Here is a 15,245-nt window from a genome sequence, read left to right as displayed (position 1 = left end):
GGAAGAGATCTAGGCTATTTGGGGAGTGGTTTGGTTTATCTGGTATTCTGGTCAGTTTTAGAACAGTTTGTGTAAGGTCGTTAGTGATGACAAATGTTTCAGCATCTCTGCCTGCAGGATCTGTATAACTGGAAGAGGATAGCCAATTGGTGTTACAGATGTTAAAATCACTCAGGAGGATGATTTTGCTGTTTGGAGAGTGGGACTGGAGAAAATCAACTTTTAAGGAGAGGAAATGAAAGAGCTCTGAGTGATTGGTGGTATTAGGAGAGCGATAGAGACAGCAAATGAATTTGATTGAGTGGGGGGAGGGATATCTTTGGCCAAAGAAGGTCAAAGTTGGGCGATTCTTGGTTAGGTGCTCTCTGTCAGGGTATGTCAGAGCAGATATATGCACAGACACCATGGTCGAAAGGAGTTAAATAGTGTATAGTTAGGAAGGTAGAGATGGAAGGTGACATTTGAATTTCTGTTAAAAAGAGTAGGTGGGGTTTGGTGGACTTCAGATGGTATTGGACGCTATTAAGATTGGAATTGAAGCCGCAGATGTTGGTGAAGTGGATATGCAAGGTTCTGTGAGGCATGGATTTGACTGCAAGGATCTTGCACGTTTCCTATGCAGTGCTGCATATTGGTGTCCTTGGTGGCTATTAGTGGTGTCACTTGGTTTTTGCACTAGGTATCTGACAAAAGGTGATTATTATTATTGCCTAGAAACAATATTTTTTTTTTTTTCCTTTAGTTCCAGATCACAATCTGGCATCTCCAAATATTCAACATCTGATCATCTATTCTTACCCATTCAAGATGGCTTCCTAAAATGTGAATACTAAGTATTGGTTTTCTTTGATATGGAAAAAGCGTACGACAATACTTGGAGATTTGGAATATTTAAAGATCTACACAGTTTTGGTTTGAGAGAGAGAGAATATCCTCTTTATGAAGAACTTTTAATCCAACTGAATCTTCTATGTCTGAGTTGCGTGGAACCACTCTCTCTCTTCTGACTATATCCAAGAAGAGGGAGTCCCACAAATTTCAGTTTTAAGTGTCATGCTTTTTTTACAATGAAGATTAATTTGACTGAACTTCCAACTGTGAATAATACCCTTCATGTGCTGACCTTACCATACCATCTTTTGTCATTCAGATCATAGAACGACAGCTGCGGCAAGCTGTTGACCATCTTTCAAAATGGGCACTTGCAAGGAAGTTCAAATTTTCCTAGCAGCAGACAGTCTGTATGCATTTTTGCCACAGTCATGGTTTTCATTCCATGACAAACTTAAATCCCAGTTTCATGAGAAACCAAGTCTTGGGGCTCAATTTTGACACTCATTTTTCTCCTACATATACTCCAGTTGTGAAATAAGTATCATATAGCAATGAATATCCTTCAGCTCATTTGGATGTTGAGATGCTCTTTGCTTTAATTTTACCATTTACTGATTAGATCAAAACTTGATTATAAGTCCCAAGACTGTGGCTCTAACAGAGAGAGATTGAGATTACGCTGTGATGGTTGGACCCTATCCACCACAAGCCATAAGAATTGTAACTGGAGCATTTCAAATTTCACAGATCTCTAGTCTGTACATAGAGACTTATATTATATAGTGCCTGGTGCTTGATATTAAGGTAGACAACTTTGTACAGATGCCGTCCATAATATGCTATTGCTGTAGCCTCATATATCACCATTTTCTTTCTGCAGGCTACCCAAATATTCCTCTCCTCTTCCTGTTATCTACTATCAGCTCTTTCAAGTACATAGAATGGAATTATTCTTTATATTATTATCTGAGACCTCCAGGGAATCAAGGACTCATCGAGGGAGGCTATAAATTATCCAAACAAGCTATCATATCTTCCCTTAAATTCATTCGCACTAGATGCACTCACTACCCCTAAGGGCAAATTATTCCACTCACTTACTGCTCTCTGGCAAAAAAACCTATCTCTTACCCCTTTCTTGACTGTGAACAAACTTAACTTCCATGGATGCCTGTATGTTCTCTCCCCACCGTCCATATAACGAAAAATTTCATCAGTTGATATCCTATAACATCCATTCGAAAGTTTATAGAGATCTATCTTTCATCCCTCTTTCTCCTGTTAACCAGAGTCTGCAATCCACATACTCGCAATATGTCATAATAATCTAAATCCTATAATCCGGATATAATCTTTGTAACTCTTCTTTGCACTCTTTACACAGCTTCTTTATCCCCTTGAAACCTGGGAGACCAAATTTGTACACAATAATCAAGGTGTGGTCTTATCAAAGCTTATAAAGAGACAAAATGACTTCCTTATCCATTTTCCATATTCTGATTTTGTGCCTATCGACACAGATGGATCAAAATCGGAGGCTCCAGTGGAATCTTGTACTGTCTTCCCAGACATCATATCTGCTCAGAATTAGAATGTAACAACTTCAATGCTCAGCTTTAGAGCTTGCCTTAAACTACATAAGATTTCAACAGAGATTTGCAGAGTCCCCTACAGACAATAAGTCTAGAGCTGCAGAAGCATCTGAGGGCTTTCTCGTATCCAACATGTTTTCTCTGTTGTGGAAGCTACATTTGGACATGTGCTTGTTGGATCCCAATTATATTGGGATTAAGGGGAAAGGAGGCTGCAGCTAGGGCAGGTTGTTTCTCAATCTCTCACAATCTGCTTATCCCTTAAATTTATTACAGGTGGATCATCAGACAAACTTTTATCCCAGTGGTAGTCGTCATGGAATAGACCAGTAAAAAGTCCATCAAATCAAACTGTGACATTCTAATCTACGAAGGGACTGTAAAGAGGAAATTGTTCTTTCTCTGCTCCACATAGGTCATAGTCATCTTATACATTCCATCCTGTTGAGGATTGATGATATGCATATGTGTTGTGTGGTACAGGACTAACCATAATTTATATTTTAATCAATTGTCCTTGTTTTATCAATGAGTATTTTATCAACGAGTATAGTCATTATTAGTTATAAACTGTCTGAGACCTATATACTCAGGCAGATTTTATTAGATTCATCAAATGATAAAAAAAAATTAAAAATTCATTTTAAAATTTTTACAAAGCATTAATCTTCATCACATTACATAAAAAAATATGTACATATACATATAAGCTCCTCTGTAGTGCATTTGGAAGAATGATGGGATGGTGTACCCTTCAATTGGAAAAGGCCTAAGTTCAATTTTCATCATGACGAGAGGAATCTTAATATGGGTTTTTTCAATTGAAGGTGTGTTAGCCAATCTCATATAGAGGTAGCAGGTTTTTCCCCTCCCAGAAACTCATGTTTTTCATCCTGCATACTGACTAATTGGCCTTCAGAACACATGCAGTTTACAGACAAAAAATACTAGTGGTGATTGTAGGCAGTAGATGGCATTAGTGTAGATGATTATAGTAATTGCAGTTTGGTCTAGTTGGTGGGTTACGTGTGGACATGGAGAGTTATTGAGTAGGTGCCCTCCCTCCATGAGTCTTTGGATTCCTTGTAGGTGTCACAAAATAATAATAATATATTAGTTTTATTAGTTCAGCTTAGTTTTAACACCTGTTTTTTTTTCTGTATGTTTTTACGAATTGTTTTTACATGTGTTTTATGCACTAATTTTTATACTGTTTATTCTCTTACAGCTGAGACAGGTATTTATGCAATATGACCTTAGCTGCCATTGTACTACTAAACATAAAACCAAATTATCTGATTTAGCTCAGCATTCAGTCAACACTGATCACAAAATGTTTTGGTCTAGGAGCCACCTGCTTCACATTTGAGTGCTGAAGCATTTCTACATCCCAGCTTGAATTGTAATGACAGTTTCCTTATCAAAAATTTGAGAAAGTCATGAATTTGAGAATGAGCTGTGTGACCATGCTATCACACAGCTAATCTATTGTTATTATTGTCCAGTTTTGAATTTTCATCTACACTGAGATGATCTGTATGTTTCAGATGAAAATTCACTTATTTAGATTAGTAATGAACTGTTTCCATTTTTTTTCTGTGTTCTTATAGTATTATTATTTTATTACATTAAATTTTAATTTTATAATTGTAGGATTATAAAGACTGGAAAGAACAGGATGAAGAAGTTGACTCAAAGGTACGAAAGATTGTGGAATTGTATATTTTTATGTTGTACACATAGTGTTTGTCTGTTTTGGAATTGAAATTATGAGTCTTAATTTTCAACAAACTTTTTGCAATCTCCTTTTAATTTTTTCCATAAAGTATGCATAAAGCATTTGTTTATGTGGTTCCCACCAGTGAAAGGTTATTTAGAAACCTCTGGTACATTCATATCATTGGTGGGCTAAGAATTTTTTCTATTTTTATTAATTTTATAGCAGTTATATATTTGGTTTAATCCTTTATCCAAGTGTAAACAAACAAAGCTTGCGCCTCAAGTATTTTCAGGACTGGGGCAACTTATGGTAAAGGTGGTATAAGTTCTCATCACTTTCCTTAGTATCTCCCATAATGCAAAGCATATCTCCTTGCAGACATGTATTATGCTATGAATTAGGGGAAGGTCCACTACCCAGACCAATTTCATTCTTTATTGAGGTCTCATCAGTGAGAGCCACATCCGGAGGTGTTGATACTAAGGTGGAAGTAATGGAGAAGTCATATTTATCTATACCAAATGAAAAAACTTTCATCAGCTTATCTCTAATCCAAAAAATTTTAATAATAAGGTGTGACACCTTTTGGTAACTGGCATAGGTAAATATGACTTCTCCATTACTTCCACCTTAGTATCACCACCTCTGGGTTTGGCTCCCACTGATGAGACCTCAATAAAGGTCGAAACTGGTCTGGGTAGTGAGCCTTTCCTTAATGCATAGTGTTATACATGTCTGTAAGGCGATGTGCTTTGCATTATGGGAGATACCAAGGCAAGTGATGAGAACTTATACCACCTTTACCACGAGTTGCCCTAGTTCCTGAAAATACTTTAGGCTCAAACTTTGTTACACTTGGATAAAGGATTAAACCAAATATATAATTGGTAGCATAGCCAAATGAAAATCTTCCATCATATTAATTGTATAAATGTTTATTTTATATATATATATATATATATATTACATAGTCCAGGAACTTCACCAAAATGGAGCTTTTCAAGTCCACTTCAGGCCTCTGATTTGCCATCAAACATCATTGCGATCAGAAGCAGAGCATAATCAGCTTAAATTTTTTTAGATATATAATAAAAAAAATTAAAATAGGTTTTGTGTAACAGATGTTTCCTTTTGTTATTCAGCTTGTGTGTTGATAAATGTTTAGTGATCAGCTAATTAAGTAGCATTTCTAATCAAGATTGTGGGTCTGAGTTATGCTGTAGAAGAATGCAGAATAATTCTTTCATCATTCTTTTTAGCAGAAGTCAGGAGTGGCTTGAAAGAGCATAGCATGTTTGGTGTTTAGGCATCCTGAATTAACTTGTCCTGTCTACTGTCAAACAAAATGAATACATAAAGTTAAATTTGTATTTAACTTTATGTATTGGGGGGGGGATCTATAAGGAATAGCTTTTCTGGATACAATCAAGCATTGCGAGGGAAGTTTTCAGTGCACTATACCAAATGTAAGAACAATATGCTAAGGTTGAATAGATTTGGGATTGATAGTGTTGAGACTTGAGGAGAAGAGAAGTATTGTTTAGAATGAAAAAGAATACCAATCTTTTTTGGAGGCTAAAGTGGCTGTGGGTGTGATGTATTTATTATAGCCAGGATAGGCTAGATGTGTAAGCTAACTCAAGACCCGATTTGTTTGGCAATCAGAATGTTATCAAAGAAGGAAGAGTTAGGCATGATCTTCCTTCTGGGAAATAAGACAGGATTGTGTTTTGGTGGTATTAAAATTCTCTGGGTTATCTTCAGTCACTTGAAAATGGCAAGAGCATTAATGCATTTGCCATGATTATTGAGTCATATGAGTGCTACAAGATTTTGCAAATGACAGAGGAATAGTGTGCTGTTCAGCAAAGGTATGAATAGATTGTATATAGATTGCTACTCCAGCATTGATGGAGAAAAAATTAGATGCATGGGAACAGTCCATGACACAGTGAGCAACCAGGGACAACTTGTTGAGAAGGCTGTGATGTCAGACTTTCAAATACCTTTGAATTATAGAGAACCAAATTTTTTTTGGATCTTTGCTTGCCCTGTGCCCATAGGTTGGGTAAGGTTAATGAAGTTAGAACAGGAATGGCAAATTCCATATTGGTGATTGCAAAGTTAACTGTGGCGAGGACAATGGGGCTATAATGTGATGGTTGACTTTTTTCCCATTTTAGAAAACAGACTGATTAAATGCTTGTTCCATGCGAGCTTTTAGCCAGTCTGCAAGGTGTTGGATAGATGCCAGATGAATATGCCATCTCGTAAATGCAGTATAGGATGGGTGTTAGTTCTGGAGCACAAACTCTTAGTACAACTGAAGAGATATATCTGAGCCAAGGAATTTATTAGTATCAAGACCATTTGAGTATTTTTCTGATGTGTTTCTGGTGAAAGATCAGGAGAAGCCTACTGCAAGTAGTTTGTAGAATAGATTTGCCTTGATCATCTAAACAAGAGTTGGGAAAGAAGACTGATGCAAAAGATTTCCTCTTTCTTTAGAATTATTGTTCCATTATCTTGGACTTCTTTGACACATTTGCTGAAAAACCTACTCTGACAGCACTACACGATTCAGTTTACATTATTAATAATCCCCTATCAACAGTTTTCTTCCAAATTAGTCTATTTTTCAGCATTCCAATATTGTCATATCTAATATTTCATTCTTTTAAGGCACTTTTGACAGAATCAATCCACCCAGTTCTTGGTCTTCCTCTGGCCTTTTACCTGTCATCTTGGCATCGAACACTTGTTTTGCTAACCTTTCCTCTCCCATTCTATTTAAATGACCATACCACCTTATATTAGTCCTATTCACATTCTTGAATGCAGACAGTGTCAAGTTCCTTCCTAATGTTTTCTTTAATATGATTATAGCATTGATGCCACCATTCATATTGATAAATTATGTAGACTACGACTGTGTTAAGAATAATTATTTTAATTTCCCAGTGTTTCGACCTTCACATTAAGTACACGAAGTACACACACACACACACACACAAAGACAAGTTAACAATTCAGTAGAATAATCATGTTGGAGAATTTAATGCCAGCAAAGGTTGGTCAGTTGGTAGAGCCTCTGCTATTAATGGCTTACGCAAAAAGTTAAGCAAGTTTGAGCGTGGTTAGTTGTTTTAAGGGAATCAATCATTCGATGCTGTTGGCTCGCTCTCCTTCGATGAGTCTTTGGACTCCCTGGAGCTGTCATATAATAATAATAATAATTTCAGCACTGGGAAAGAATTTGAACCAGTGTTAATGCTTTAATTGGCTTGTTACAATCAGTGCTATCCATGATACTCAACCCTGAACTTTGATCCATTCTCTTGGACATCTCAGAAGCTTCCATGCAGAAAGAATTCCAAAAAATATAATGTGTAAATTAAAACCACTACCGCAAGTTTAGCTGATCCAGACAGTAGTCAGTCTATCATCAAAAAGGCTCAATGAAGATGCTGTCATTGCCCTAATCCTCAGCCACAATTTTGCTGTCTCACTGAAAGAAATGCTGGTGCTACATATAATGAACAACATTGAATATGGAAAATGTCACTTAGCGCCAGAAACAGCAAATAACATCAGACTTAAAGTCGCCAACATCCTCTCCCAGTCGTCACCTTCAAAAAAAGTAATTTATCTTTCATAGACAATTTACTACTCTCAGAAAATTATGGAAAGAAAAAAAGAATTGTCATCACCAGAGCAGATTAGGGTAATGCCACAGTCATCCTTAATACCACAGAATATAATTGAAAAATGGAGATTATTCTGCGAGATCATGCTACCTACATCCCACTAGAACACAAAAACTCAAGTTAAAAAATTAAAAAACTTAAAAAAGTATAATCCTGGCCATTCCAAAGAAAAACTCAAACCTTTTAGTTCTCGTTCCCCCGGATATACGGTTTACCAAAAATTCACAAACTGAATTCCCTTGTAAGACCTATAGTCGATGCCACTGATGTGTAAAAACTCTACCCAATTTAAAGCCTTAATTGAAAATCTAACTTGAAATAAAACAGATATATTGGTAAGCTTTGACATCATCATCTCATTATTTACCAATATTCCCTTAAATGACACCTTAACACTCTTAAAAAAAGATTTTTTCCTTCTGATATCTTAGAACTCTTTTCCTTTGCCATCAATTCTGGTTATTTTTCTGGGAAGAACAAAATCTACAAATAGATGGAGGGAGCAGCATGGATTCCTCCCCTCCCCCCTCTTCCCAATTTTTATATGGAAAATTTTGAAAAATGAGCCCGAGACTCAGTCCCTCTCAAACATTCTATCTGGCTGAGATATGTAGATGATGTGTTCTCTATTTGGCCTCGTGGCCCAGACACGTTAGACTCCTTCCTCAGTCACCTCAATAGCCGACATCCAAGAATCCAGTTTATGATGGAAAAAGAAAATAACAATAGTTTACCCTTCCTTAGACACTTCCTAATGATAATCTTTCCTTCTCTGTATATAGAAAACCTACTCACACAGGCAGATACATTCACAAACTCTCTCACCACCACTCCCTCTCAACAATATGGCATTATTAAAACTCTAACCAGTAGAGTCCATAAGCTTTGTTCCAGCAGAACCTCCCTTTCAACTGAACTCAACCACATACACAACACTCCCTTTGCTACAGCGATTACAGAATGAAAAAAATAATCAGTTCCTCCCCTATTCCCTGGCCATCTGTTCCAAAAGATTTCAGAAATGCCATCACCATATCCTACATCTGTGGCACATTAGAAAAAAAATAACCAGTTCGTTAAAAAATACAACCTCCACACATCTTTTAAACTCCACCATAAACTTACTACCCCTATCTGTTCCACCAAAGATCAGCTCCCTCCTCTCTCAGTGCTTGACGTATATAGGGTACCCTTTTCTTGCAAGCTAGCTTACTTCGGACAGACAGGCAGATCAGTAACCATCTGGATAAAAGAACACAAATCATACCTCTGCACTCACGACTGTGGTCAATCTGGCCTTGCAGACCATGTTTTGGATACAATCCACAGGATTTCCTGGAGAAAAACCACCATGCTCCACCATGATGAGTTAAAAAAAAAAAAAAAAAAAAAAAAAAAAAAAAAAAAAAAAGACTGTTTTTAGAATCTGTGACAGCACTCAGAAATCAACTGAATTTAAATAAATATGGTTTGCATAAAACTTCCCAAAATTTGACAAACATTAATTATCAGAGTTCCCACTTTACATCCTAGTCCACTCACAAATGCCCATAGAAAGCGTACCACCTAGATAAGATTTTAGAGCCACGCACGTGTTTAACTTAGTATTGTATTGTATTTGAGTGTGTGGTTACAAAAGTTTTTGTAATCCCTGAAGATGTCTCAGTGACTGAGATGAAATATTGCAATAAAAATTGGAATATTTCATCAGTGCATAAAATTAGTTTTAATCCTTTCCCAGTGCTGTAAATATTCCATTAAACCTCCAACATGATGTCCTCACAGCACTTAAGCCTCAACACATGGGTCAGTAGAATAACGGTTGATTTGATCAACCGTTATTCTACTGGCCTTATGTCTAGTGGAAGAAAATGGCACAGTCATCCCCCTCCCCCAATTCTAAGCTTTTGAGCAATGTGCTCTAGATTCCTTTACTTCGAAATCCAGAGGTCTGAATTAGGTATGTTGACAGTATTTTTGTTACATTCCTCAGCCACCTGAAGAAACAACTCAAATGCATACAATTCATAATTGAAATTGAATGTCAGAATACACTTCCATTTTTAGATACTCTTGTCATACATCTTTCTTCCAGCAGTCTTTCCTTCTGGTAAAGACTGCTGGAAGAAAGATAAACACAGTATATTCCTGGAATATACTGTGTTTATCTTAAGCCTACACATACTAGCCAATACTTATGCAAAAACTCCTATCACCACCCAAAACAAAACTAGATGTCACTAACATGCAAAAAACAGGGCTTTAATGATTTGCTCCAATGAGCAAGCACTTAAGCATGAATTAAATTTTATCACCAATACATAAAAAAATAGCAACAGCAAAAGATGCTATCAACAAAATTCCTTCACAAGACTGTACCTAATAATAAAAATAAACCAGATTAGAATAAAATTGTAGCCATTCCATACATTAAAGGGATATTAGGTAAAATAAACAGAATACTACAGAAATACAATCTTAATACTAAATTAAATCTCCTACAAAATTAAAGAATTTACTCAACTCATCCAGTGATCAACTTCCTCCACTTGTCCACCCTGGAATATACTGTGTTTATTGTAATATGACCTACATAGATGATACGAGATGCACAATTTCTATCAAAAAAAAAACTATTATAATTACGGCTATTTTGCCTGCTTCAGTTTAGGAGTGCCCCTGTTTAAATGTCATTGGCTATTTACTCATAGATTCTTAGGGCATTGTGAGTGTAAATGTACCAAAAAGTATATGTAGCATAAGGAATAGAAATTTATACATACCTTTTTCTGGGTGTTGCAGCTTTTCCTCTTTCTGCGATGTCAAAACTACTGAGTGTGGGGGGTAGGCAATTTGGTAGAATTAAGTTAGAAAAACCCGTTTTTTTTTTTTCCATAATATATATAAACATATGCATTATATTATATAGGGTGGGGAAAAGGTGAAAGGGTTGATTTTTTAAAATAGGGAGGGGGAAGGGGAAAGGTAGTTGACAGGATGCAGTCCGTTTCGACTATTCGTGGTCATCATCTGAACACATTGGGAAAGTGGATGCTATGTCAGGTCGGGTAGGTGCTTCTGCTTTTGAATTGTTTGTGTTGTCGCCTATTGGTCGGGGTTGTGACCTCAATTTTATGTTGTGAAGCTTCCAAACCTCGAAGATTATGTAGGGCTTGTGTATGTTGATAGAGTTCACGTCACACTCTATAGCTATTGTTTCCGATATTCTGAGCATTGTTTCATTGTTTTGTCTGTCTACTATGATGGCCTTGTCTACCTGCGGGGTGTGTTTTTGTTCATGGGCGTGAACAGCTATTTCCATTTTCCTGTGCTTTGTATTCGATTTTTCTTTTTGATGTTATGTTTTTTAGTGTTTAAATGTTCTGGAATAGGGATGTTACAGTCACGGAAGTGTTCTTGTAGTCTTGCCCATAAAGACCTGATGGTGGAACCTGTGTAGGTGATGTCACAGTCTTTTTGGCAGGGAAATTTATAGACTACATTGTGCTGTTCAAATATTTCTTTCTGTGTGTGAGGTTTGGTGGATTTTAGGAAGTTTGCCAGTTTTTGGTTTGTGGTGAATACCAGTTTGTAGTCAGTATGTTTGTATATGTTTATATATATATTACGGAAAAAAAACCTGGGTTTTTCTAACTTAATTCTACCAAATTGCCTACCCCCCCCCTCTCACACACACACTCAGTAGTTTTTCGACATCGCAGAAAGAGGAAAAGCCGCAACACCCAGAAAAAGGTATGTGTAAATTTCTATTCCTTATGCTACATATACTTTTTGGTACATTTACACTCACAATGCCCTAAGAATCCATGAGTAAATAGCCAATGACATTTAAATAGGGGCACTCCTAAACGGAAGCAGGCAAAATAGCCGTAATTATAATAGTTTATTAAGAGGAGTAACATGGGAGTTTTCCCAGAAATAATATAAAAAAAAAACCATAAATGCACATTAAATTTAATAACTATGCTAAATCTGCTCTTTCTGATCATGCCTTGAATACTCTACATAAAAATTACTAGAAAGGCACCTGTTGTATACATCCTGCCAAAACATCATATGAAAATAAATTTAAAGAGGCCTGTGAAATTCTAATCAACCACCCTAAGCTTAAAATGATGGCCTAAAACCCCCCTAGAACAGTGGTGGTGAAACTATGGCACACGTGCCAGAGGTGGCAAGCCCGAGAATTTTTGCTGGCACGTCAACGATTTACATATGATATCCTTTTATATGCTTATAAATTATTCCACCTTTTTTTTTTAATTGTTACAATACGTATAAGTTAAATTTTGTTTTACAGGAGACAGTAGCTATGAAGACATGAATTTGATTGATGCGGTATTAACAAAAGATCACGCGACCCAAAGACAAATGGAACCAACAATTTTTGAGTTGAAATGCTAATTCTCTTCAATCGAATTCCATAACATCTGCAACTGTCATAACAACATTCACTATATATTTCTTAGTTTTAAGACATTCATAACAGGGTGTCATTTATCGTTCTGACAGAATTTCTCATTACCGGCAGGCTCAACTCGCACAAAGTTTCAACCCTTGGTTGATTTTTATTGCTGCTTGTTTGTGTTTGAGTTGGAAGGGGAACTCACACAAGCATTATATGGCGTTTCAATTCGTGACAGAATTTTATTTGAAATTAGCCTTTATGATCTGTAATAATGACCGAGAATTTCAAATGCAATTAAACAAGCACTTATTTCATGTAATTGAAAAATTGGACAATAGTTTTAGTTAGATACTCTGTTTCCGGTGCAACATATGGTTTTACTTGCCTACACAGCGTAGTTTCTGTGAGAGGGGTACATGTGATTCATTAGTTAGCACTGTTTTTATTCCAGCTGTCTCTAATTGCACTATTTGTTGAGACATATATTACACAGACTGCAAAAGCCTCTGTACCTTATTAAGGGATACAATAAAACTATTTTTTTTTCTTGCATGTACAGTATATAATGGTTGTTGGGGAGCAGGGGCGTACCTGTGTGCAAAACGTTAGTTGCCGCCCATATACCCCCCCCCCCCCCCCAATAAAAAATCACTTTATAAAAACGTATTGTGAGTGAAAATGAAATACGAAATATATTAATTATAAGTTTATTGAACCAAAAGCAGAAATTACAAAAAAAAAAATGTATAAAAAACAATAAACATACAAGAAGAGTACAGAAACAACAAAAATAATTTGGAAAAAAATAAAGTAATTTATGTTATTTGGCAAGGAAATTATTTGCGAATTGCACCTTATATAGTTTTACGTAAATTAACAGATAACTTACAGTTTTATAAAAACAAAAATATTAAATATTTTTTGGTACAAAATTAAACTCTATTTTATTTAGCAAGAAAATTACTTTCATTTGTACTTTGTATAGGTATAAATAAGAAACAGATAAACTTACAAGTATATAAATAGGAACATGTTAAACATTATTAGGTAAAGAAATAGCTAAATAAATATTTAAACAGAAAGAAAAATCACTTAGTGAATTGAACTTTTCTAGTTTTTATTAATGAAAATTCTCGAATAATATCATGTATATCAAGTTGATCCAAAATATCTGACTCTGTTGATATAATGGCGAGATTTGAAAGTCTTTCTTGTACCATTGTGGAGCCAAATAGTTTTTAATAATTTTAAATTTAGTAAAGGACCGTTCTGCAGATGCTACAGATACCGGTAATGACAGAAGAATCCGAAGAGCAATTGTAAAGTTTAGATAAATATACTGAATTATCTGATATATATCGTTTTTAAAATTAGAAATAAATGATTTACAGTGTAAAATTTCTTTGCATAAATCGTCTGCGTCAATGTCTGAATGATTTTCATGTGTTAATTTTTGTCATAACTTTTTACAACAAGAGAATAAATATTCTTTATTTTGTGAAGTACTTAACAAATACAAAAACTGAAATGAATTCATATGTTCTTTTAATAAAGTAAATCTTTCCTTCAAAGATTCTAATGTTTGATCTATTATGCGGAGGAAAAAATTTACTTTAAATGAAATTTCAGGATCTACTATATTTTCACTTTCATGTTCGTAATCAAATTGTCTTTTTACGTTGCCTTAGTGGTCAACTACTACAAAATACAGGTTCTGCATCAAATTTTGCTGTAATTAATTTTGAGCTTTTTTACAATTTCTTTGAAAGTTTCATGAGACCTATAATCATTTAAAAATTGATTTAGATCATTCAATGCATCTAAAGTTGGAGATTCATAGATGAAGACTGCAGTATTTTGCTGACAAAATTCACTTCATTTAAAATATCATACCAAACTATTACAACAAATGAATGTAAACGTAGCAATTTTTTCACCTAGACATTTCACCTGATATTTGGATTGTTTGTCCAGTTTTGAAGAGTCATTGCAAATTTCAAATAAAACATCATACACTTCTGGTAAATATTTATAAAGAGGTTTTATGGCATCAATTCTGCTCGACCACCGTGTTTCAAATAATGGCTTTAAGGTTAAATCTGTTACATGAATAGTTAAAATATTCCATCGGTAAACAGAAGAGGAAAAAAATTTATATAACTTGTACTATATTAAAGAAACCAATAGTTTCATGATTGATATTCGCAGCGTCATTAACTATCGGGTTTAGATTATGATTTGAACATGGGACATAAAATGCACGGGGATATAAATCTAAAATTCTTTTTTGTAAACCTATATTTTTGCCCAGCATATCATAGCCCTGACCTCTTAAGTTATTTATGTCTAAATTTAATTTTTTCAGTAAATCAGTAAGAAATATTGTCAATCCAGCCCCTGTAGCATCTAAAATTTTGAGCATAGAATGCTAAAAAAGTGTTCATGTATTTCAACACTTTTATATCCCAAATTGAAATGAACGAATCTGACTATCACACTTATTTGTTCAGTATGTGATACGTCCGGAATACAATCTAAAATAATTGAAAAATATTTGTTCTGTTGACACAGGTTAATAATATTTTTAATATTTGATGCCAATAAAGTGAGTATTTCATTTTGAATTTTATCTCCTAAATAGGAGGGCATATTTTTAAAGTCAGGATCATTAGCTACACGTTGCATGTGTTCCGATGTACGAGGATCAAAACTTTTCTAACATCTCAATGCATTTTAAAAAATTGCCATTGTTGTGATCGTAAAGTTTATTACTTTTACTACGAAGAGCTAGATTTTGTTTGCTTGAAAACTGTACTACGAAAATTATTCATTTCATAACTTCATACCAACGTTTCCTTTCATTCTCTAAAACTGTTTATTGCAAATCATCAATACAAGTTTTATTTCTTAAGGATGTAATTAATTCTGTCCATTTTTTGTAATTGTTCAAATGATATAAATTT

General features: G+C 35.0%; 1 protein-coding gene across 2 annotated transcripts in view; it reads left to right on the top strand.

Moving 5' to 3' along the window:
• The window catches only part of LOC150102038 (uncharacterized), a 266,372-nt gene that overhangs the window by 99,981 nt on the left and 151,146 nt on the right, over positions 1–15,245 (top strand). For both annotated transcript variants that reach the window (XM_090400132.1, XM_090400133.1), the window contains exon 6: positions 4,080–4,124. In XM_090400132.1, coding sequence (XP_090256258.1) covers positions 4,080–4,124 — 45 coding nt within the window. The remainder of the gene's footprint in view (positions 1–4,079; positions 4,125–15,245) is intronic.

Source organism: Typopeltis vanoorti, chromosome 11, assembly GCF_054136105.1.
Source record: "Typopeltis vanoorti isolate ZY-2024b chromosome 11, IOZ_Tvanoo_1.0, whole genome shotgun sequence".
Lineage (NCBI taxonomy): Eukaryota > Metazoa > Arthropoda > Arachnida > Uropygi > Thelyphonidae > Typopeltis > Typopeltis vanoorti.
The sequence above is the reverse complement of the archived record's forward strand: the minus strand, read 5'-3'. Positions and strand labels throughout refer to the sequence as shown.